The following is a 21,590-nucleotide window of genomic DNA, read 5'->3' on the forward strand; positions in this document are numbered from 1 at the left end:
ACAATTTTATCTCCAAACAACACCCTTATTTATATACACTCTATAGATTTCACTTTAGTAACACAGACAACAAAATATTAAACGTTTCATCTGGGTTACAATGTATGAAAGAAAAAAAATAAAAGGGAAAATCAGATTAAAAAATAAAAAGTAATTTTACTACAATCGAACATAAAGCATGAAATATATTGCTCAATACCATAAACTGAAAAGAACATTTCCATAGCCTTTGGAGAAATGCCCTTCCAGTAAAACTGCCTAATCATATTTACTATGTGATAAACTTTTCCACAATTTTTCACTGAGTTAGTATAAAAATATCTTAGGCATTATAACTAAACAGGATTTCAAAAACATTTTCAACAGTTGTGTTATTTTTAATGAGTCCTATGGGTACAGCGGAAAAATAAATGTAGACTATTACTATGAAGAAAACTAGGGCGGGGCGCAGTGGCTCATGCCTGTAATCCCAGCACTTTGGGAGGCAGAGGCGGGTGGATCACTTGAAGTCAGGCGTTCAAGACCAGCCTGGCCAACATGGTGAAACCCTGTCTCTACTAAAAATACAAAAATTAGCCAGGTGTGGTGGCACACACCTGTAGTCTTGGGAGGCCGAGGCAGGAGAATCACTTGAACCTGGGAGGTGGAGGTTGTAGTGAGCCGAGATCACGCGACTGCATTCCAGCCTGGGTGACAGAGCAAGCCTCCATCTCAAAAAACAAAACAAAACAAACAAACAAAAAAGAAAACTGGGGTCTTCCCAAACCAAGATGTCAGGAGTTTCCACAGTAAGTAATTCAGTGTACTAGAGTCAGTCTCCATTTTGTGATGTTGTACTACTAACACTTTTACAGCTCTGCACTTCCTCTTCCTGTTCTGCCCATTTGGTCAAACTGATCATGCTTGAGTGCTTCCTCCTTTGTCACTAGATGGACGTTCAAACCACACAAAACATAACCCAGCCCCACACCTTATCAACCATAACACACCAAGCAAGTTGCTTATCTGGGCTCTCAAGCCATTTTTGGACCAGCTTTGGAAGTCTACCCAGCTTTCCCCAGAAACCCATATTATGTAATAAACAGTCTTATAACACTTCTCAACCAAACTTGAGGTGAAATTCAATATAGTTCCAGTAGAGAGGTCACAAGTTCAAATTACCAAAATGTTATGAGGGTGAACATTCAAACTTTGTAGTTTATCTGCCAGGAAAAAAAAAAAAAATCTGACTGTGTTATGTTCATTCTTAAAAGAAAATTTATATATATTAATTTCTCCAATTGCCACTGATCATTCCAAGGGTAAAAAAGAGATGTTGTTTTTATCCATATTCCACACACTTTTTGTTTCCTAATGTCATATTTTTACTATACTTGTATTTTCACTTCACGTACATAAAGATAATGCCATAGGTGTTATTTGGCATGCAAGAAAGAGACATGCAAAAATATAATACAGTGCATACGCATCAAGAGCAATGCAGACTTCAGGGTGTGAGAGTCTGAAATATCCTTTCTATGGGATTTTCATTATACCACATAAGTATCCCAAGGCAGAGTGTGGAGAGACTAATTCAAGTGCAAAATACAATTAGTTTCTGGGCTGAGCGTGGTGGCTCACGCCTATAATCCCAGAGCTTTGGGGGGCCAAGGCAGGTGGATCACTTGAGGTCAGGAGTTCAAGACCAGCCTGGCCAACATGGTGAAACCCTGTCTCTACTGAAAATACAAAAACTAGCCGGGTGTGGTAGCGGGCACCTATAATCCCAGCTACTTGGGAGGCTGAAGCAGGAGAATCACCGGAACCCGGGAAACAGAGGTTGCAGTGAGCTGAGATCACGCCATTGCACTCCAGCCTGGGTGACAGAATGAAACTCCATCTCAAACAAACAAAAAACCAAAATACGCTTAGTTTCTGAAAATTATATGTTGTTTGATCCAACAATGGAAATCATTATTCTAGATCCTTCGATAGCTTAATGGTGCACTGTTATTATCTGTTATGAAGTATGCTACTGAGGTAGGATAAAACTACGTTGGCAAGAAATGATTCATTCATACTTACAAAATACATCAAATTTTATTAGTTAAAACATTAAATCTATGATGCATTCTTAATTAAATAGTAGCAAAATGTCATTCCAGCAGTTAATGTAAATCCTAGTAACAAACATGGGATTCTGGTTACTTTGATTAAACTTCCTATGCTCGGCCGGCCGGGCACGGTGGCTCACGCCTGCAATCCCAGCACTGTGACAGGCTGAGGCGGGCAGATCATGAGGTCAGGAGTTCGAGACCAGTCTGACCAACACAGCAAAACCCCATCTCTACTAAAAATACAAAAATTATCCTGGCGTGGTGGTACAGGCCTGTAATCCCAGCTACTTGGGAGGCTGAGGGAGGAGAATCACTAAAATCCAGGAGGCTGAGGTTGCAGTGAGCTGAGATTGCGTCACTGCACTCCAGTCTGGGTGACAGAACAAGACTCTGTCTCAAAAAAAAAAAAAAAAAAATCAATCTTTGCTATGCAACAGCTATTGGCATTTGATGGAGAAGGTAGCCTTTTCTGCATTATTTGTACCACACATCAGTCCCTAATAAGCTATTACTCTTCTCTAATAAAAATCCAAGTGTCTTCCTGGCTCTATTTCATGGTCTGTTGGTAGAGAATTTCTTTTTCTTTTTTATTTTTTTGAGTCAGAGTTTCGCTCTTGTTGCCCAGACTGGAGTGCAGTGGCGTGATCTCGGCTCACTGCAACCTCTGCCTCCGGGATTCAAGCGAGTCTCCTGCCTCAGCCTCCTGAGTAGCTGGGATTACGGGCATGCACCACTGTACCTAATTTTGTATTTTCAGTAGAGACGGGATTTCTCCATGTTGGTCAGGCTGGTCTCGAACTCCTAACCTCAGGTGATCTACCCACCTCGGCCTCCCAAAGTGCTGGGATTACAGGCGCGAGTCACCGTGCCGGCCAGTAGAGAATTTCTTTCCATACCCACAGTGCCCTTCTGTCAGAAGAAGGGCACCTGGAGTGCAATAAGGATGATGAGTGACATCATAGTTCATTATCCTCTGTCCTTTCCAAGTACTCTCTAATTCAGACTATATTTAATTTTAAAAGGCAGCGTCGTTCTTCTTCAGGAGCTTGGAGAGAAATAATCCTCACCCAGTGAAGTGAGTGAGCCCTTCCATCCTTTCTTTCCCAAACACCACCATGTAAGGTGTATAATCGTGTATAAAATCAGCAGATTATATATCAGAGGGTTATGAGGAAACTAGAGACTGAGTTATATTATTCCTATGAATCCTCAGCTATAGGTGTAGTCCAGGAGTAATAGTCTCGGCATGCATGTTACATTTGTGTAATTTCATCAAAGATATATCTTTTGATGCCTATTGAGCTCGGAAACCTGGATAAAGCTTCTGTCATACACAGTATATTCACAGGATTTCTCTGTTATGAACTCTGATGTCTGTTAATGCTTAAACTCATCAGAAGTTTGCCAGTCACTGCATTTGTAAGAATTGTCTCAAGAATGAATTCCCGATGTTGTGAAATAAGTAATTTGTGGCTGAACAACTTGCCACACTCCTTTGTAAGGTTACTTTTTCTGTGTGTGTGTGTGTGTGTGTGTGTGTATGATGGAGTTTCACTCTTGTTGCCCAAGCTGGGGAGTGCAATGGCATGATCTCCCTCACTGCAATCTCCGCCTCCCAGGTTCAAGTGATTCTCCTGCCTCATCCTCCTGAGTAGCTGGGATTACAGGCATGCACCACCATGCCCAGCTAATTTTTGTGTTTTTAGTAAAGACAGCATTTCATCATGTTGGCCAGCCTGGTCTTGAACTCGTGACCTCAGGTGATCTGCCTTCCTCGGCTTCTCAAAGTGCTGGGATTACAGGCATGAGCCACCACACCTGGCGTCCTTTGTAAGGTTTCTATCCACTATGAATTCTTCGATGTTTTGCAAGGTTTTAATTTTGAGTGAAGACCTTGCCACATTCGTTACATTTGTAAGGTTTGTCTCCAGTATGGATTGCCATATGGGTAGTTAGGGTTGAGCGAACACTAAAGGCTTTCCCACACTCATTACACCTGTAAGGTTTTTCTCCAGTGTGAATTCTTCTATGATTTGCAAGATGTGAATTCTGAGTGAAGACCTCGCCACATTCATTACATTTGTAAGGTTTTTCTCCAGTGTGGATGACCTGATGGGTAGCTAGGTTTGAATGTACACTAAATGCTTTGCCACACTCATTACACTTGTAAGGTTTCTCACCAGTGTGAATTCTCTGATGAACTGCAAGGTATGAACTGTGCCTGAAGACCTTGCCACAATCATTACATTTGTACAGTTTTTGTCCAGTATGTATTATCTGATGGATAGTTAGGCTTGAATGAACACTAAAGGCTTTGCCACACTCATTACACTTGTAAGGTTTTTCTCCAGTATGAACTCTCCAGTGCCTTGCAAGTTGTGATGTTTGACTGAAGGCTTTACCACATTCACCACACTTGTAAGGTTTTGCTCCAGAATGAATTCCCTGATGACTTGCAAGGTGTGAATTTTGTGTGAAGACCTTACCACAGTCATTACATTTGTAAGGCTTTTCTCCAGTATGAATTGCCTGATGGGTAGTTAGGCTTGATCGCACACTAAAGGCTTTGCCACACTCATCACACCTGTAAGGTTTCTCTCCAGTATGAATTCTTTGATGATTTGCTAAGTGTGAATACTGAGTGAAAACCTTGACGCATTCATTACATTTGAAAGGTTTTTCTCCGGTATGGATGATCTGATGCTTAGTTAAGTTTGAATGCATACTGAAGGCTTTTCCACACTTATTACACTTGTAAGGTTTCTCACCAGTATGAATTCGCCGATGCTTTGCAAGGTATGAATTGTGCCTGAAGACCTTGCCACACTCATTACATTTGTAAGGTTTTTCTCCAGTATGGATTACCTGATGGATAGTTAGGTTTGAACGAACAGTAAAGGCTTTGCCACACTCATTACACTGGTAAGGCTTCTCTCCAGTATGAATTCTCTTATGACTTGTTAGCCGTGAGTTTTGATTGAAGACCTTGCCACATTCATCACATTTATAATGTTTTCCCCGATTATTAAGAGACTTCTCAACTTGATTGTATTCATAAATTTTCCCTTCACCTTGAAATTGCTGCAGTTCAGGCAGATGTGACTGAAAACTTACTCCAAGCTGATTTTCAATAAGCTTGTTTCCTGCAGCCCTTCTATCATGTTGATCTCTTCTATCAGGGAGATTTTCTTTTTGCAACATAAGTACTCTTGTAATTTCCTTCATCTTTCCACTGCCACTCAAAGTCATATGTATTTTTCTGAACTTCCTCGAAGGACAGGGCTTCATCACAGCTTTCAAGTGTCTCCAGCTTCACCATGTGGAATGCTTCTCCCATACCGTTCTTCCCCTTTGGTGGCAGATCCTTGTTCACACATTTACAAGAGATATCTGTAAGATATAAAGAACCACAGGTTTCCAATTAATTATAGTACATAAATAATTATTTCCCATTGAAAAACCTCATGTTACACCAAAAGTAATAGTTATGTTGAACAGACTTATGATTCTTCAGAACCATAATTTTTCAGAACACAAAAGGAATAGGATTCCGTATCAAAGAAAAGGTGGTAACATGTAATTCAAATAGTAGGGGATCCTCGTTTTAAACAACCTGTGAACAAAACCCTCATATTGTACAAACCCATATTGGCCCTGAAAGGAGTACTTTCCAACCATGACCCGAGGCTACCAATTGGCAATATGTTTTATATGGCTGTCTTAGAATTCAAGAGAAAGAATTCTTATATTGTGCCTATTTAAAGCATATTTGTTATGCACAAGTAAATGCTAAAGCACAACGTGATGTACTGTAATGGTAAATAACTCACAGCAAACATACGTAATGAATAATTAAAGAAGTAGTAATTTTGAATTGGAAAAAAATAATAGCACTGAAAAAATGAGGAGGAATTCAATTTTAAAATGTCAGAAAAAACTTTTTGAATTGGAAAAAAAAAAAAAAAGAGAGAAAAGAGGAGTTCTACTTCAGAACCAGCACAGGACATAAGAACTGGAATATAGTCTCGCTGTGTCACCCAGGCTGGAGTGCAGTGGCGCGATTTCAGCTCACTGCAACCTCCGCCTCCCGGGTTCAAACAATTCTCTGCCTCAGCCTCCTGAGTAGCTGGGATTACAGGTGCCTGCCACCACGCCCACCTGATTTTTGTATTTTTAGCAGAGACAGCGTTTCACCATCTTGGCCAGGCTGGTCTTGAGCTCCTGACCTCGTGATCCACCCACCTTGGCCTCCCAAAGTGCAGAGATAACAGGCATGAGCCACTGCGCCCAGCCTGTTTATATTATTCTTGACTGCAAATGGTGTCACATGCAGTAAGTGTGTGTATAAGTTTTGATAAGTTTTAATTTTTTATCATAGATTTGTGTTTTTTTGAAGCGGAGTCTCATTCTGATGCCCAGGCTAGAGTGCAGTGGTGCAATCTTGGCTCACTGCAACTTCTGCTTCCCAGGTTCAAGTGATTCTCCGGCCTCAGCCTCCCAACTAGCTGGGATTACAGGCATGTGCCACCACGGCCAGCTACTTTTTGTATGTTTAGTAGAGACGGGGTTTCATCATGTTGGCCAGCTGGTCTTGAAATCCTGACCTCAAGTGATCCACCCACCTTGGCCTCCCAAAGTGCTGGGATTACAGGCATGAGCCACTGCACCCAGCCAGATTTGTGTGTTTTTGTTTGGTTTGTTTTTGTTTTTGTTTTGCAACAAAAGAACAGCACAGATTTATTGAAATGGAAGTACACTCCACAGAGTGGGAGCGGGCTCTAGCAAGCAGCTCAAGAGCCAGATTTGTGTATTTTTTTATGGTGGTAAATAATAGAGTAGTACTTTATGCATTCATCACATATCTAATTTTTTCTTAATTTTTATGATATTTTTAGGTTATGCAATTTGTCTGCTTTATCAAATTGTTGCAAATGTCTTTAAAAATTTCCAATATATTTACTGGAATAAAACCCATGTATAGGCCGGGCACGGTGGCTCAAGCCTGTAATCCCAGCACTTTGGGAGGCCGAGACGGGTGGATCATGAGGTCAGGAGATCGAGACCATCCTGGCTAACACGGTGAAACCCCGTCTCTACTAAAAAATACAAAAAACTAGCAGGGCGAGGTGGCGGGCTCCTGTAGTCCCAGCTACTCGGGAGGCTGAGGCAGGAGAATGGCGTAAACCCGGCAGGCGGAGCTTGCAGTGAGCTGAGATCTGGCCACTGCACTCCAGCCTGGGTGACAGAGCGAGACTCCGTCTCAAAAAAAAAAAAAAAAAAAAAAAAAAACCCATGTATAAGATGACCCATGGAATTCAAACCTGTGCTGTTGAAGGGCCAACTGTATACCCAGAAGTGGGATTGCTGGATAATATAGTACTTTTATTTTTATTTTTTTGAGAAATTTCCATATAATTTTTCATAATGCCTACACTAATTTACATTCAATCAATAGTGTATGAGAACCCCTAGTCTCCATATCTTTGCTAACACATATCTTTTGTCCTTCTGACAGTAGCCATTCTGACAGCTATATGATATTTTATTCTGCTTTAAATCTGCATCTCTGCAAGTAGTGATGTTGTTGGCTGTTTGTCTGTCTTCCTTCAAGAACTGTATATTGAGGCTCATGCCTATAATCTCAGCACTTTGTGAGGCCAAGTTGGGCAGATCACCTGAGACTAGAGATTTGAGACCAGCCTGGCCAACATAGTGACCAAAAATGCAAAAATTAGCCAGGCGTGGTGGCACGCACCTGTAGTCCCAGCTACTTGGGAGGTTGAGGCAGGAGAATAGCTTGAACCTGGGAAGCAGAGATTGCAGTGAGCCGAGATGGTGCCACTGCACTCCAGCCTGGGTGACAGAGCAAGACTCTGTCTCAAAAAAAAAAAAAAAGGAAAAAAAATGTATATTGAGATCCTTTGGCCATTTTTTAATTGGTTTGTTTTCATGCTATTGAGTAGTTTTGATTTCTCATACATTTTGGATATTAAATTGGTGTCAAATATACAAATTGCAAATGCTTTCTCACAATCCATAGGTTGTCTCTTCATTATGTTAATTGTTCCCTTTGCAGTGATTTTCAGTAGATGCCACCCCATTTATCTGTTTGCTTTTGTTGCATAAGCTTCTGGCATCAAGGCCAAAAAATCATTGCCTGGATCACGTCATGTAGCTTTTCCCCTATGATTGCTTCTAGTAGTTTTACATTATCAGGTCTTACGTTTAAGTATTTAATACATTTTGAATCAATTTTGGTATCTGATGTGAGATTAACATCCATTTCATTCTCCTGTGTGTGGATATTGAGTTTTTCTAGCTACACTTATTGAAAAAACTGTCCTTTGTTCATTGTGTGTTCTTGGCACCTCTGTCAAAAGCCAGCTGGCCATATATTCATCATTTGTTTTTTTTTTTTCACTTTTTTTTTTTTTTTTTTTTGATATGGAGTCTCACTCTGTCGCCCAGGCTAGAGTGCAGTGGCGCAATCTCAGCTGACTGCAACCTCTGCCTCCTGGTTTCAAGTGATTCTTCTGCCTCAGCCTCCCAAGTAGCTGACCACCACGCCTGGCTAATTTTTGTATTTTTAGTAGAGACAGGGTTTCACCATATTGGACAGGCTGGTCACGAACTCATGACCTCGTGATCCACCCACCTCAGCCTCCCAAAGTGCTGGAATTATGGGGGTGAGCCACCGCATCCGGCTTTCTTTTTACTCTTTCTATTCTGTTCCACTGGTTGATGTGTCTATTTTTAAGGAAGCACTATCCTGTTTTAATTACCATATCTTTATAATATAGTTTGAAATAAGGTAGTGTGATGCCTCCAGGTTTGTTCTTTTTGTTCAATGAATCCCATGCTCAAGTGTAAAAAAATAGGATACACACCCCATATAGGACTGGGATCAAAAAGAGAAAGTTTCTGTCCATTGTACTTAACAATTTGGCTAATCATCTCGGAAGATCAACCCACTCCCCTTGTCACCCACATCCACAAACTGTCGCAAAGTGGAATAGGAGAAGTAGCTGAGACCTCAACAGGCAAAGAAAGCTTAAGACAGCTCTGTGAAGTTTCTGGGGCCCCAGGTGCAAAGGAGGAGCAGCCAACGTTTTCTATCTTCCAAGCTCATGAAATGGGATAAAATATGGATAGGGGCACTTGTCATAACTATGGAGGCCTCACGTCTGATCTCTGTGGACAGAAAAATAAGGATTTTTGATTGAATGAAGCACAGAAGGAGAGACTAAGGAGGAAAGCAACCCTTTTGAAAGGAACCAAGAGTTCATAGAAACCAAGTAACAGACGGTTGTAGGTCATGATCAAGACTCTGCATGTGTTGCTGTTTGGGCTGTAGCACCACTGCAGGTTAGAAGGAGAAACTTTTACACATCTAAAGAACAGAGTATTAAGTGGTAGGGAAAAAAATTCTTATCAGTGATCACAGGATATAAACTTTTATTTTCCCAAAAAATTCTGCCATTTGCAGGGTGTTTCTCAAACACTGTCTAATGAGACGCTTTCTCTCTGCCCATCTGAACTCTGACCTGTAATTACACCTCTGATCCACTCCCACTTGCTATTTTCTCTTGGCTGTCCACATTCCAGGGCTCCTTCCCTTGTTCCAACAAGGAGATAATACTCAGATCAAAAGGAGAGATTCCTGCTTACGAAAAGAAAGAAGGCCAGGCATGGTAGCTCACACCTGTAATCCCAGCACTCTGGGAGGCTGAGATGTGCAGATCACCCTGAGGTCAGGAGTTCGAGACCAGCCTGGCCTATAATCCCAGCTACTCAGGAGGCTGAGGCAGGAGAATCACTTGAACTTAGGAGGCGGAGGTTGCAGTTGCAGTGATCCGAGATCGTGCTATTGCACTCCAGCCTGGGTGAGAAGAGTGAAACTCCATTTCAAAAAAAAAGAGAGAAAAAAAAGAAAAAGAAATATAATGTGCTGTGGCTTTTCCAGAACTACACCCTTAGGTTAACATGAGAAGAGAGGAAACTGCAGATGGATTTGGAAAAACATTTCAACAGTTGATCCACTGAATGCCTCCTGAGTGATTAGGAAACACCAGACTACACAGATACCTAGCTTTCGTCCATGAACCACTAAATCAAAAGCACAGAAGTAAAAAACAGAAAATCAAACATTTTAAATCTGGTACAAGGTATTATGCATACAAAGCTCTAAAACTCTCCACAAAGTGGGCAGACCATCTCAAGAAACGGCAAGATTAAAGTCCAGATTTTGCATGATCAGGCTTTTCATTTCTGAGTCAACAGGTCATCAATCCTCATCGAGGAATGCAGGGGCTCTCAAGAGACTCACAAGGGAAAATGAAAACATACACAAGAACAGACCTTGACTTCTAAAAGAAAGTCATCCTTACCCAGTGAGACCAGGTTCCTGTAGTTCTCCAACATGACGTCCCTGTACAAAGTCTTCTGAGCAGGGTCCAGGTATGTCCACTCCTCCTGAGAGAATTCTATGGCCACATCCTTGAGTGTCAACTGTCCCTAAAATGAAAAACACATTTCACCAAGTGACTATGAGGCAAATTTGAATCTTCACATAAAACGAGAAGAGGAGAGAGCTGTAAAAATAGGTTCAATTCAAGTAAGCAGACTGACACATCCAGGCTGTGATCATGGTACATACAGATTTGATCCTCATCCCTTTTCCTGAAAAGAGCTCACTTGAAATCTGTGAGGTGATAAGTATCTTTTTGTACGTCAGTGAGACTAACTGGTGGCTGAAGGCCGCCAGATAGCTTCACGGTGTGGGCCGGACACTGGAAAGACCAAGACAAGATTACAGGGTTAGGCCAGGCGCCATGGCTCACGTCTGTAATCCCAGCACTTTGGGAGGCCGAAGCCAGTGGATCACTTGAGGTCAGGAGTTCAAGACAGGCCTGGCCAACACGGTGAAACCCTGTCTCTACTAAAAATACAAAAATTAGCTGGGCATGGTGGCACGCACCTGTGATCCCAGCTACTCAGGAGGCTGAGGCAGGAGAATCACTTCAACCTGGGAGGCAGATGTTGCAGTGAGCTGAGATCACGCCACTACACTCCAGCCTGGATGACAGAATGAGACTCTGTCTCAAAATAAATAAATAAAAATAAAAATAAATAAATAAATAAAAGATTACAGGGTTGGGACTTCCAGGCTCAATCTCCAACACTGCAAAAGGGAAGAAGGGCTGAAGTTTCAGTTGAACATCTATGGCCAATAATGTAAACAGTCATGCCTATGTAATGAAGCTTCCATAAAAATGCAAAAAATTAAGGTTCTGAGGAGCATTTGGGACAGATGATAACATGGAGGCCCCTTGAGTGGTGCACCCACAGAGGGCATGGAAGCTCAGAGCTCTTCCCTATGTCACCCAATAGATTGCTTCCATCTGCATTCTTTGTTATATCCTGAGCAATAAATGAATCAATATGAATCAAGTGTTTCCCTGAGTTCTGTGAGCCACTGTAACAAGTTAATTGATCCCAACGAAGAGGTCATGAGAATTTACAACTTAAGCCGGTTAGCGAGAAACCCAAGCCACAACCTGTGTTTGCGAATGGCATTGAGGTGGCTGCACCCTTGTGGGACTGAGCCCTATACCTGTGGGATGTGATGCTATATCCAGACAGCGTCAGAATTGAACTGAATGGGAGGACACCCAGGTCACGTCCACTGCAGAATTGCTTGATTGATGTGATGGAAAACCCAACACATCTGGGAGAACGGAAGCACTCTGTGTTGCAAGTAGTAGAAGAAACTGTATCCAGCTGGACACGGTGACTCATGCCTGTAATCCCAGCACTTTGAGAGGCCGAGGCGGGTGGATCACCTGAGGTCAGGAGTTCAAGACCAGCCTGGACGATGTGGCGAAACCTCGTGTCTACTAAAAATACAAAAATAGCCAGGCATGGTGGTGGGCACCAGTAATCCCAGTTACTCAGGAGCTGAAGCGGGAGGATCATTTGAACCTGGGAGGTGGAAGTTGTGGTGAGCCAAGATCACGCCATTGCACCCCAGCCTGGGCAACAGAGCGAGACTCTATCTCAAAAAAAAAAAAAAAAAAAAAAAAAACTGAATCAGTTTTTCCCTATATTCTCACACACTAAGGTTTACTTGAGCAAGTTATGTCTGCTTAATCCTGTTTTATTATTCTTTTCCCTAAGAGGTTATGATATCCTCTAAATTAGTGTGGATTTCTGTTTTGTGGACAATAAATAAATATACAGATACAAAATCAGCTGGGCGCAGTGGCTCACTCATGCCTGTAATCCTAGCACTTTGGGAGGCCAAGGTGGGGGAATCACTTGAGGTCAGAAGTTCGAGACCAACCTGGCCAACATGGTGAAACCCTGTCTCTACGAAAAATACAAAAATTAGCCGGAAATTGCTTGAACCTGGGAGGCAGAGGTGGCAGTGAGCCAAGATGGTGCCACTGCACTCCAGCCCGGGCAACAGGGGGACAACCAAAACAAAAGAAAAAAGCCAGGCCGGGCGCGGTGGCTCAAGCCTGTAATCCCAGCACTTTGGGAGGCCGAGACAGGCGGATCACAAGGTCAGGAGATCGAGACCATCCTGGTTAACACGGTGAAACCCCGTCTCTACTAAAAAATACAAAAAACTAGCCGGGCGAGGTGGCAGGCGCCTGTAGTCCCAGCTACTCGGGAGGCTGAGGCAGGAGAATGGCGTAAACCCGGGAGGCGGAGCTTGCAGTGAGCTGAGATCCGGCCACTGCACTCCAGCCTGGGCGACACAGCTAGACTCCGTCTCAAAAAAAAAAAAAAAAAGAAAAAAGAAAAAAGCCCAGCACAAGTTCATCTCTACCAGCTTTAGATAGATATTATGTCTGATACATCAAGTAATATTCAGCATCTAGATGACCTAGAGAATGAGTGGTGTCTTCAAGGATGACAACATCCACAGTGGCTTTGAAGAAAAAACAAGTCAGAGTTTTAAAACTATGATGAGAGCAATAGCAATGATAGGGATTTAAGAACAAGGTCCGTATGCGAGGTAGCATTTTAAATCCTTTATGTGTACTAACACGTACAACACTGTAGCCCATGAGAGAAAGACCTGCTCCCATTTTACTGTGGGACAGCTGTTTCACAGACACAGAGAAACTTGTCTCAGGTCAAAGAGCTAAAAATGACAGAGCAAGTACCTATACCCAGGTATCTGGGAATTAAAATTAAACCTAAGCAATCAGTTAAGCAACAGGCAAGCTACCTGAAAGAGCAGCTCACAAAGCCCTGAATAATCTTCCAAAGAGAGTAAGTAGGTGGTTTGGAATCCTAAAGCATTAAGGAAGGCTACATAGTCAAGCGCCTTCAGAGTTTTCATTTTAGAATCTCCGTGTCTTGAGATCAGCACAAAGGAGTCAATATATCTGTCCAAGGTTCTGAAAGGGAAGTCATTTTGGAAGAATTCATTTATATAATGAGAGGCCGAGTACCCGAGTAACGGGTACCAATGTCTAAGAGATTCCCAACATCCTTTTGTGCAACATGTATCAGCAGCTGCCCACAGCTCTTTAGTTTACCATTCTACTGTGAATGACTGACATGTAGATTGGTCTGAATAGTTTCTTGGTCATTAAACTGGCTAGGAAAGAATTTTCCCAGTCTTTAAGATGCTACACTGTGGCTGAAATCCTCTCAACTACTGTGAAAACGAGGTTTAAAAAATAAAGAGGTTGGCCGGGCATGGTGGTTCATGCCTGTAGTCCCAGTACTTTGGGAGGTCAAGGCAGGCATATTGTTTGAACCCAGGAGTTTGAGACCAGCCTGGGCAACATAGCAAGACCTTGTTTCTACAAAAAAGTAAAAATAATAATAAAAGGAAAAATAAACAAATACAAATAAATAAAGAAGTACAAGAAATGAGAGAATGTTAGAGAATGAAGGGTAAAATAATGTCGAGCAAAACTGGCCACAGAATGTGTTAATATATTCCAGTTCAAATAGTGTTTTATGAAGAAAGAGACTTTAAAATCTCAGGGGTAAGCAAATTTAAACTGAAAACAGAATAAAAAGTCCTAGAAAGATATAGTAAAAAGTAGTGTCTGTCTCTTTGCATAAAGTAGTATAATGTAGTTTGCATAAAGTAGTATAATATAGTTTGCATAAAGTAGTATAATATAGTTTGCATAAAGTAGTATGATATAGTTTGTACACATTTGTAAAACAACCAGCTAGCAAGGGAATTATCTCAAAGAACTACACAGGAGCCAAATGAGATTATCAAGGACAACAAACCACTTCTTTTATTACAATGTCACACTTATAGAAGAAAGCACATGTAAAAGCCTAATTTCAGCACTGAATTCGGGACTTTGTCACTGGAAATTTGGGTAGAATCAAAAGAGAAAATAAAGATAAAAGTGGCGATGAGTTTTGTAGAAATATGTAAATTTATTTTTTTGTTGTTTTTTTGGAGACAGAGTTTTGCTTTGTCACCCAGGCTGGAGTGCAGTGGGTTTGGGGAGCTTCCAGATGGCTGACACGTGGAGGTTCCTGGAGGACGGCATACCCAGGGAAGGCAGGGAAGCTCTGCACCCCTTTCCCTATACCTCACCTTATGCATCTCTTCACTGGTATCTTCTGTAATAGTATTTATAATCAACCTGTAAAACTGAGTGTTTCTCTGACCTCTAAGAGTTGCTCCAGCAAATTAAAGAAGGGTTCATGGGAACCTCAACTTGAGGTTGGTCGGTCAGAAGTTTCAGAGGCCTGGATGTGCAATTGGGAACTGAGCCATCAATCTGTGAGATGTGACACTATCTTCATGCAGACAAGTGTTGGAACTGAACTGGAGGACAGCCAGTTGGTTGCTCGCTGTTTGTTGGTGGGGAGAAATCCCTCACATGTGGCCACAGAAGTCTTCTGTGTGGATTGTGGTGTTGGTGTGAGAGCAGAGGGAAACATGGTGTTTGAGTTGTTTTAACTAAACACTCCAAAAGTAAATTGACACGAGGTCACCTAACTGAGAAAAACTGAAACAAGTTCAAGGCTAACAATATGGAACTTCACCAAAGGTCATCATATACACAAACGCATTTATGCCCATATGTTACTATCCTATTAGTTCATTAATACATAGTGGAGAACAGGCCGGGTGCGGTGGCTCACACTTGTAATCCCAGCACTTTGGGAGGCCGAGTCAGATGGATCACCTGAGGTCAGGAGTTCGAGACCAGCCTGGCCAACATGGAAAACCCCATCTCTACTAAAAATACAAAAATTAGCCAGGTGTGGTGGCGGACACCTGTAATCCCAGGTACTTGGGAGGCTGAGGCAGGAGAATTGCTTGAACCTAAGAGGGGGAAGTTGCAGTGAGCCAAGATTGTGCTCCTTCACTCCAGCCTGGGTGAAAGAGTGAAACTCCATCTCAAAAAAAAAAAAAAAAAGGCAGCAGAGAACAAAGTTAAGGCCATAAAAATATTTAAAATATGATTTCAAATGATAAAACACATACAATTTATTTAAATCATGGTACGTCTTTTATAAAACCATGGGCGTATGCATCTACATATTCATGTGCGCACATCACATATACCAGTTAAATTAAGTGAAATAAGGAGATGTGTCTCAACGATGTATTTGTTTTTGATGATATCTTTAGTTGTCTTTTTTGCTCATGTGCATTTCAGAAAGTCTGGGACAATTAAAATGCATGAATTGTATTTAATTTAGTTTATAAACATTTTTGTAAGTTAAGCTGTAAAAATGCTAAAACAAAAATATGTAAGAACTTGTACTCCAATTGGTATTAAATACAATTATTAAAAATACTGATACCATTTTTTCCAGTTAAATTTAGATATTTAGGCATTAACAAAAGCCCAATGGAGGTTTTAGTTTATTTTACTCATGAAATCATAACATAAGGTTAGGACATTTTTTAATATCATACATTAATTTAATAGACTTAAGAAGTATATATTGCAACGATATTTACTCAAAGAAATTATTGGATAATTAAAAATTGGTTCAAAAAGGAAATTTGAAAAACACCCAAAAGCTAATATTAAACAAGAAAATTTCACCAAACATAATCAAGCAGTAAATGCTGGATGCATTTGCTCTAAATTAAAATGGAGAAAATGGGCTGGGCGCGATGGCTCATGCCTGTAATCCTAACACTTTGGGAGGCCAAGGCGGGTGGATTGCTTGAGCTCAGGAATTCAAGATGATCCTGGGCAAAATAGCGAGACCCCCATCTTTACAAAAAATATAAAAATTAGCTGGGTGTGGTGGCATGCACGTGTAGTCCCAGCTACTTGAGAGGCTGAGGTAGGAGGTTGGCTTGAGCCCAGGTGGTGGAGGCTGCCGTGAGCCGAGATTGCACCACTGCACTCCAGACTGGGCGACGGGGCCGGACCTTGTATCAAAAATAAAAAAGGAGAAAATAGGGCTCACCAGGGCTCCAGCTAAAGCCCACTTCAGAGCATGCCTGAGCTGAGACCAAGAAAATGGTAAAGTAGGAGCTAGACCTGTTAAAACTAACAGATGACATACTCACAACCTAGGAAAAGAACGCATTGAAGTATAAGAACTAATAACAACACTGTGAAAACAATCTTCATTCTTTCTTTAGCAGCTCTCATTAAACATACAACGCATCTCACGAGTACATTAGGAATGATACAATGCTACCTATTAAAATACATTTCCACACCTATTTAAAGAAATTATAAAACTGTACTAAAGTGATGATGTCAATAAAATAGAGGAATAGGAACTCCCAAACACTACCTCCACCATGGAGACACAAATTTAGTAACAATATATGAACCAATTGCCTTTGTGAGAAATCCAGTAACCATTTAAGAGGTTGGAACTCTTAACAGAAGTCTAGTAGAAAAATACAGGACATCTGCTCACAGTGGCCTTACCCTGGCATGATGCAGTGTCACTGCAAGAAAAACACCAATTTCCCATTTCTCCTGGAAGAGGAAAAGTATGAAAACATTCATCCATATTCTGTCTTTTCAGGGCGCTGGCTGAGGGATAAGTTTCTCTCTTGGTTGAATATAAGTAATGAAGGCCGGGAGCAGCGGTTCATGCCTGTAATCCCAGCATTTTGGGAGGCCGAGGCGGGTGCATCGCTTGAGCTCACGAGTTGGAGACCGGCCTGGGCAACATGGTGAAACCCCATCTCTATTAAAAATACAAAAAAATAGCCAGGCATGGTGATGCACGCCTGTAGTCCCAGCTACTCGGGAGGCCATGGCAAGAGAATCACTTGAATCTAGGAGGCAGAAGTTGCAGTGAGCTGAGATTGCGTCACTGCACTCCAGCCTAGGCAACAGAGCAAGACTCTGTCTAAACAAACAAACAAAAAAGGAGTTTGGAGTCAGATAAACACAGTGACTCACTTGTTCGGCATCAAATGCAATATAAATGAGGCTACAAAGCTTTCCCCACAGTGGTCTCATTTTACAGCATTTCGTGAGTGCTTGTGCACAGTAACATCTGCCTTCATAACCAGCTTCTCTTTTTTTTTTTTTTTTTTGAGACGGAGTCTCGCTCTGTCGCCCGGGCTGGAGTGCAGTGGCCGGATCTCAGCTCACTGCAAGCTCCGCCTCCCGGGTTTACGCCATTCTCCTGCCTCAGCCTCCCGAATAGCTGGGACTACAGGCGCCCGCCACCTCGCCCGGCTAGTTTTTTGTATTTTTTTTTAGTAGAGACGGGGTTTCACCGTGTTAGCCAGGATGTTCTCGATCTCCTGACCTCGTGATCCGCCCGCCTCGGCCTCCCAGAGTGCTGGGATTACAGGCTTGAGCCACCGCGCCCGGCCAGATAACCAGCTTCTCTTATCAGAATTTACACAGAGCTGGCAATATATTCAAATACGGCCTGAACAATCTGCGTTGCCCAACAGCACTGACACCACGGGGCCCTCACCCCATCTCCGTCCATGTCTGGTGTGAGCCCTTCCCAGGACGACGATGCCCAGTGCCGCCTCTTCCCAAGTTCATGTCACTGGGTCATGAGAGATGGAATCTAAGAGAGATGAGAGGGACTGAGGGAAGGCATGGGTGAGTGTGAGCAAACCTGTCAGGCAGGACGCTTCAGACTCAGAGAAGATTCCCAACTCCAAGGCCCAGCGTTTCTGAAAGGAAGGAGACAGAACAATCCACCGAGAATATCATCTCACCTGAGGAGGAGCCATGCCTGACTCCTTTGCTTTCCTCTTCCTCTTCTTCCAGGGTTCTGCCTTGGGTAACATGAAAGAGACTTTAGAATTCAATCCTGAATGTCAAAACTATGCTGTTTATTGGTTAGAATCAACACACCCCCTCCTGTGCCATAACCTCATACACAGGGAAGACCTTACCCTGTGGAAAGATGGTCCTCTGCCGCCCACTGCACCAGAAAAGATGCAGGGCTAAGAAACTCCTACAGGAAAAGCAAGTGAGTTTCTGACCTCTTTCTTTAGAATCTGCTCCCCGCCTGGAGAGGCCCGCACACAGGCTGCAGCAGTGGGGAGCTGAGCTGGAACGAGCTTCCGTTCAGGGCACAGACCCAGCCCTGACCAAACCCCATGCAAAGCACAGCCCCGCTCCCCTCTGTGGATCACAGGCTGATCTCAGCCTTCAGAAACGAGCAGCAGTGCCCTGGTGCTCAGTGGTAGATAGAGAATAACAGAATAGAACCAATCTTAAATGTCATTGAAGCTGGGCTGCAACTTACTTGAATGAAAATCTCTGCTAAGGGGGCATAAGAGATGTATTCGCAAAATGCCTCAGCGTTCTTGAGCTCCGCTGAGAGGGGCCAAGCCCAGCACAGCCCCCCACCTTCTGGCTCTACTCTCCCTGGGGGCCTTGTTGTCACCAGGATCCAGACAGTGGAAGGTGAAGCAGACAGAGAAACATGCAGAACAGCCACTGTGGACCAGAGGTGAGGGTGGGGGTGGGGATGGAATGCGGAAGCGGGGGTCAGGGAGAGGGTCACAGGAGCCCCCATTGAGGAAGTGCTATCAGAACAAACACCTGGGTTAGGAAGGGTGTTTGCACCTGCAGCTGAGGGGCCAGAGTCCTAGGCACAGGGACCACCCATGTGAAGGCCCTGAGGCAGGAGCAACTTGGGCACCCCAGAAAAGGAAAGGGGCCTGAGTGGCTGGAGCAGAGGGAGCGAGGAGGACGCGGGCAGGAGATGAGGTCAGAGAGGTCCTAGGGGAGCAGGTCAGGCAGGGCTGAGGTCTTCAAACAATTTTTTTCCCACCTCCAAAGAATGTTGAGGCTGGGTGCAGTGGCTCTCGCCTGTAATCTCAGCATTTTGGGAGGCACAGGTGGGTGGACTGCTTCATGCTTGAGCTCAGGAGTTTGAGACCAGCCTGGGCAACATGGCAAAACCCCATCTCTAAAAAAGGTACAAAATTTAGTCACGTGTGTTGGTACGGGCGTGTGTGTGTGTGTGTGTGTGTGTGTGTGTGTGAATAGACAAGACCACTAATCTGGATATGCTCATCAAAATAATTCCCTTGAAGTAAAAGTTGATGCAGTGGAGGAGGGAGTGCCACCGTCCTGAGACTGTGTGCACAACTGAAGAACCAGCAACAGCCCGGAGCAGGGACAGTCCATTCCCAGTACCTACTGAGTTGAGATCGCAGGCCTTAAGACAGGTAGGTGGGGCCGGGCGCGGTGGCTCAAGCCTGTAATCCCAGCACTTTGGGAGGCTGAGATGGGTGGATCACGAGGTCAGGAGATCGAGACCATCCTGGCTAACACGGTGAAACCCCATCTCTACTAAAAAATACAAAAAACTAGCCGGGCGAGGTGGCGGGCGCCTGTAGTCCCAGCTACTCGGGAGGCTGAGGCAGGAGAATGGCGGGAACCCGGAAGGCGGAGCTGCAGTGAGCTGAGATCCGGCCACTGCACTCCAGCTTGGGCAACAGAGCGAGACTCCGTCTCAAAAAAAAAAAAAAAAAAAAAAAAAGACAGGTAGGTGGGCCTGTTGGAGAGCTCTTCCCTTTACTGTTTGAGACAGGAAAAAATCAACCTGTTCATACTATTGTCACACTCAACCCAGAATACTTCACCTGCAGTCACCGAAATGTGTGTAGTTTTTCCCACAATGACCAGTTCTGCAGTGGACTCCCAGGGGTGGGGGTGGGGGTGTCGTACAATTTCACCCCACTCTGACACTGTCAGATCTCCCAGGTGAAGATCTCAGTGTGCTATATGCTAGTAGTAACTCTTGGCTACACTCTCACCAGATAAATACCGTCATTCTCTTAACCCCTTCCTTGGATTCAATTAACTTGCTAAAACCATTCATCTATATGATTTGTAGTATCCTTTATAACAGTTGGGTAGGCTGGGCGCGGTAGCTCATGCCTGTAATCCCAGCACTTTGGGAGGCCAAGGTGGGTGGGTTACCTGAGATCAGGAGTTCAAGACTAGCCTGGCCAACATGGTGAACCCCCTTCTCTACTAAAAATACAAAAATTACCCGGGCATGGTGGCGGATGCCTGCAATCCCAGCTACCTGGGAGGCTGAGGCAGGAGAATTGCTGAGCCCGGGAAGCGGAGGTTACAGTGAACCGAGATCGTGCCATTGCACTCCAGCCTGGGTGACAGAGCAAGACTCCATCTCAAAAACAAACAAACAAACAAACAAAAAACAACGGGGTAAACCAAGGAAAATGTTTCCCTGAGTTCTACAAGCTGCTCTGGCAAATAATAGCACCTCAGGAAGGGATAAGGAGAATCCCCAATTTATACTCAATGGGTCCGAAGCTCAAAATCTGGGACTTGGGGCTGGCATCTGAAGTGGGAACCCTCAACTAGTGGGATCTAATGCTAACTCTGGGTAGATAGTGTCCGAATTGAATTAAATTATAGGACAGTCAGGTAGTGTCTGTTGAAGAATTGCGTGTTGGTGGGGAGAAATCCCCACCCCACACATTTTGGTGACGAGAGGCGATGCATTCTTTGTTTAGTGTTCATTAGCTGATTATGAGGGGAGGAAAAATACTTTCGTTTTTCCTCCTCATTCATACACTTGCCTACATATTACCCCATCCTAGGAAAAGGAAAGAGAGTGACGGACAACTGAATGAGTCAAGTCACTGCCCTCTGGTAGAATAGAGATTGCAAATAGAAGCTAACCTCTGATGCCAGGAATTATAAAATGCACATGTCTCACAGACAGGACTTTTGCAATTCTCACCAGCATCTCCACAACAGAAACAAAATATATACATATAAAATTAGTTAGATTATTATTATTATTATTATTATTTTTTTTTTTTTTTTTTTTTGAGACGGAGTCTCCTGCTGTGTCACCCAGGCTGGAGTGCAGTGGCGCGGTCTCGGCTCACTGCAAGCTCCGCAAGCTCCGCCTCCCAGGTTCACGCCATTCTCCTGCCTCAGCCTCCGAGTAGCTGGGACTACAGGCGCCCGCCACCACGCCCGGCTAGTTTTTTGTATTTTTAGTAGAGACGGGGTTTCACCATGTTAGCCAGGATGGTCTCGA

At 43.4% G+C, this 21,590-nt stretch overlaps 1 protein-coding gene and 1 long non-coding RNA gene across 2 annotated transcripts; one reads left to right on the plus strand and one right to left on the minus strand.

The window, feature by feature from the left end:
• Nucleotides 1-2,058: 2,058 nt before the first annotated feature.
• Nucleotides 2,059-19,328, minus strand: LOC123570180 (uncharacterized). Its single transcript, XM_065535913.2, is given in 5 exon segments — nucleotides 2,059-5,310; nucleotides 5,312-5,486; nucleotides 10,484-10,610; nucleotides 18,268-18,327; nucleotides 18,804-19,328. Coding segments are annotated over 5 exon segments (1,974 nt in total). The 5' UTR covers nucleotides 19,077-19,328; the 3' UTR covers nucleotides 2,059-3,971.
• An 11-nt stretch (nucleotides 19,329-19,339) lies between these two features.
• On the plus strand, nucleotides 19,340-20,226 carry LOC135968570 (uncharacterized). Its single transcript, XR_010583456.1, has 2 exons — nucleotides 19,340-19,734; nucleotides 20,054-20,226. It is a non-coding gene; the product is annotated as an uncharacterized lncRNA (long non-coding RNA).
• The last annotated feature ends 1,364 nt before the right edge of the window (nucleotides 20,227-21,590 follow it).

This window comes from Macaca fascicularis, chromosome 19, assembly GCF_037993035.2.
Source record: "Macaca fascicularis isolate 582-1 chromosome 19, T2T-MFA8v1.1".
NCBI classification, from domain to species: Eukaryota; Metazoa; Chordata; class Mammalia; order Primates; family Cercopithecidae; genus Macaca; species Macaca fascicularis.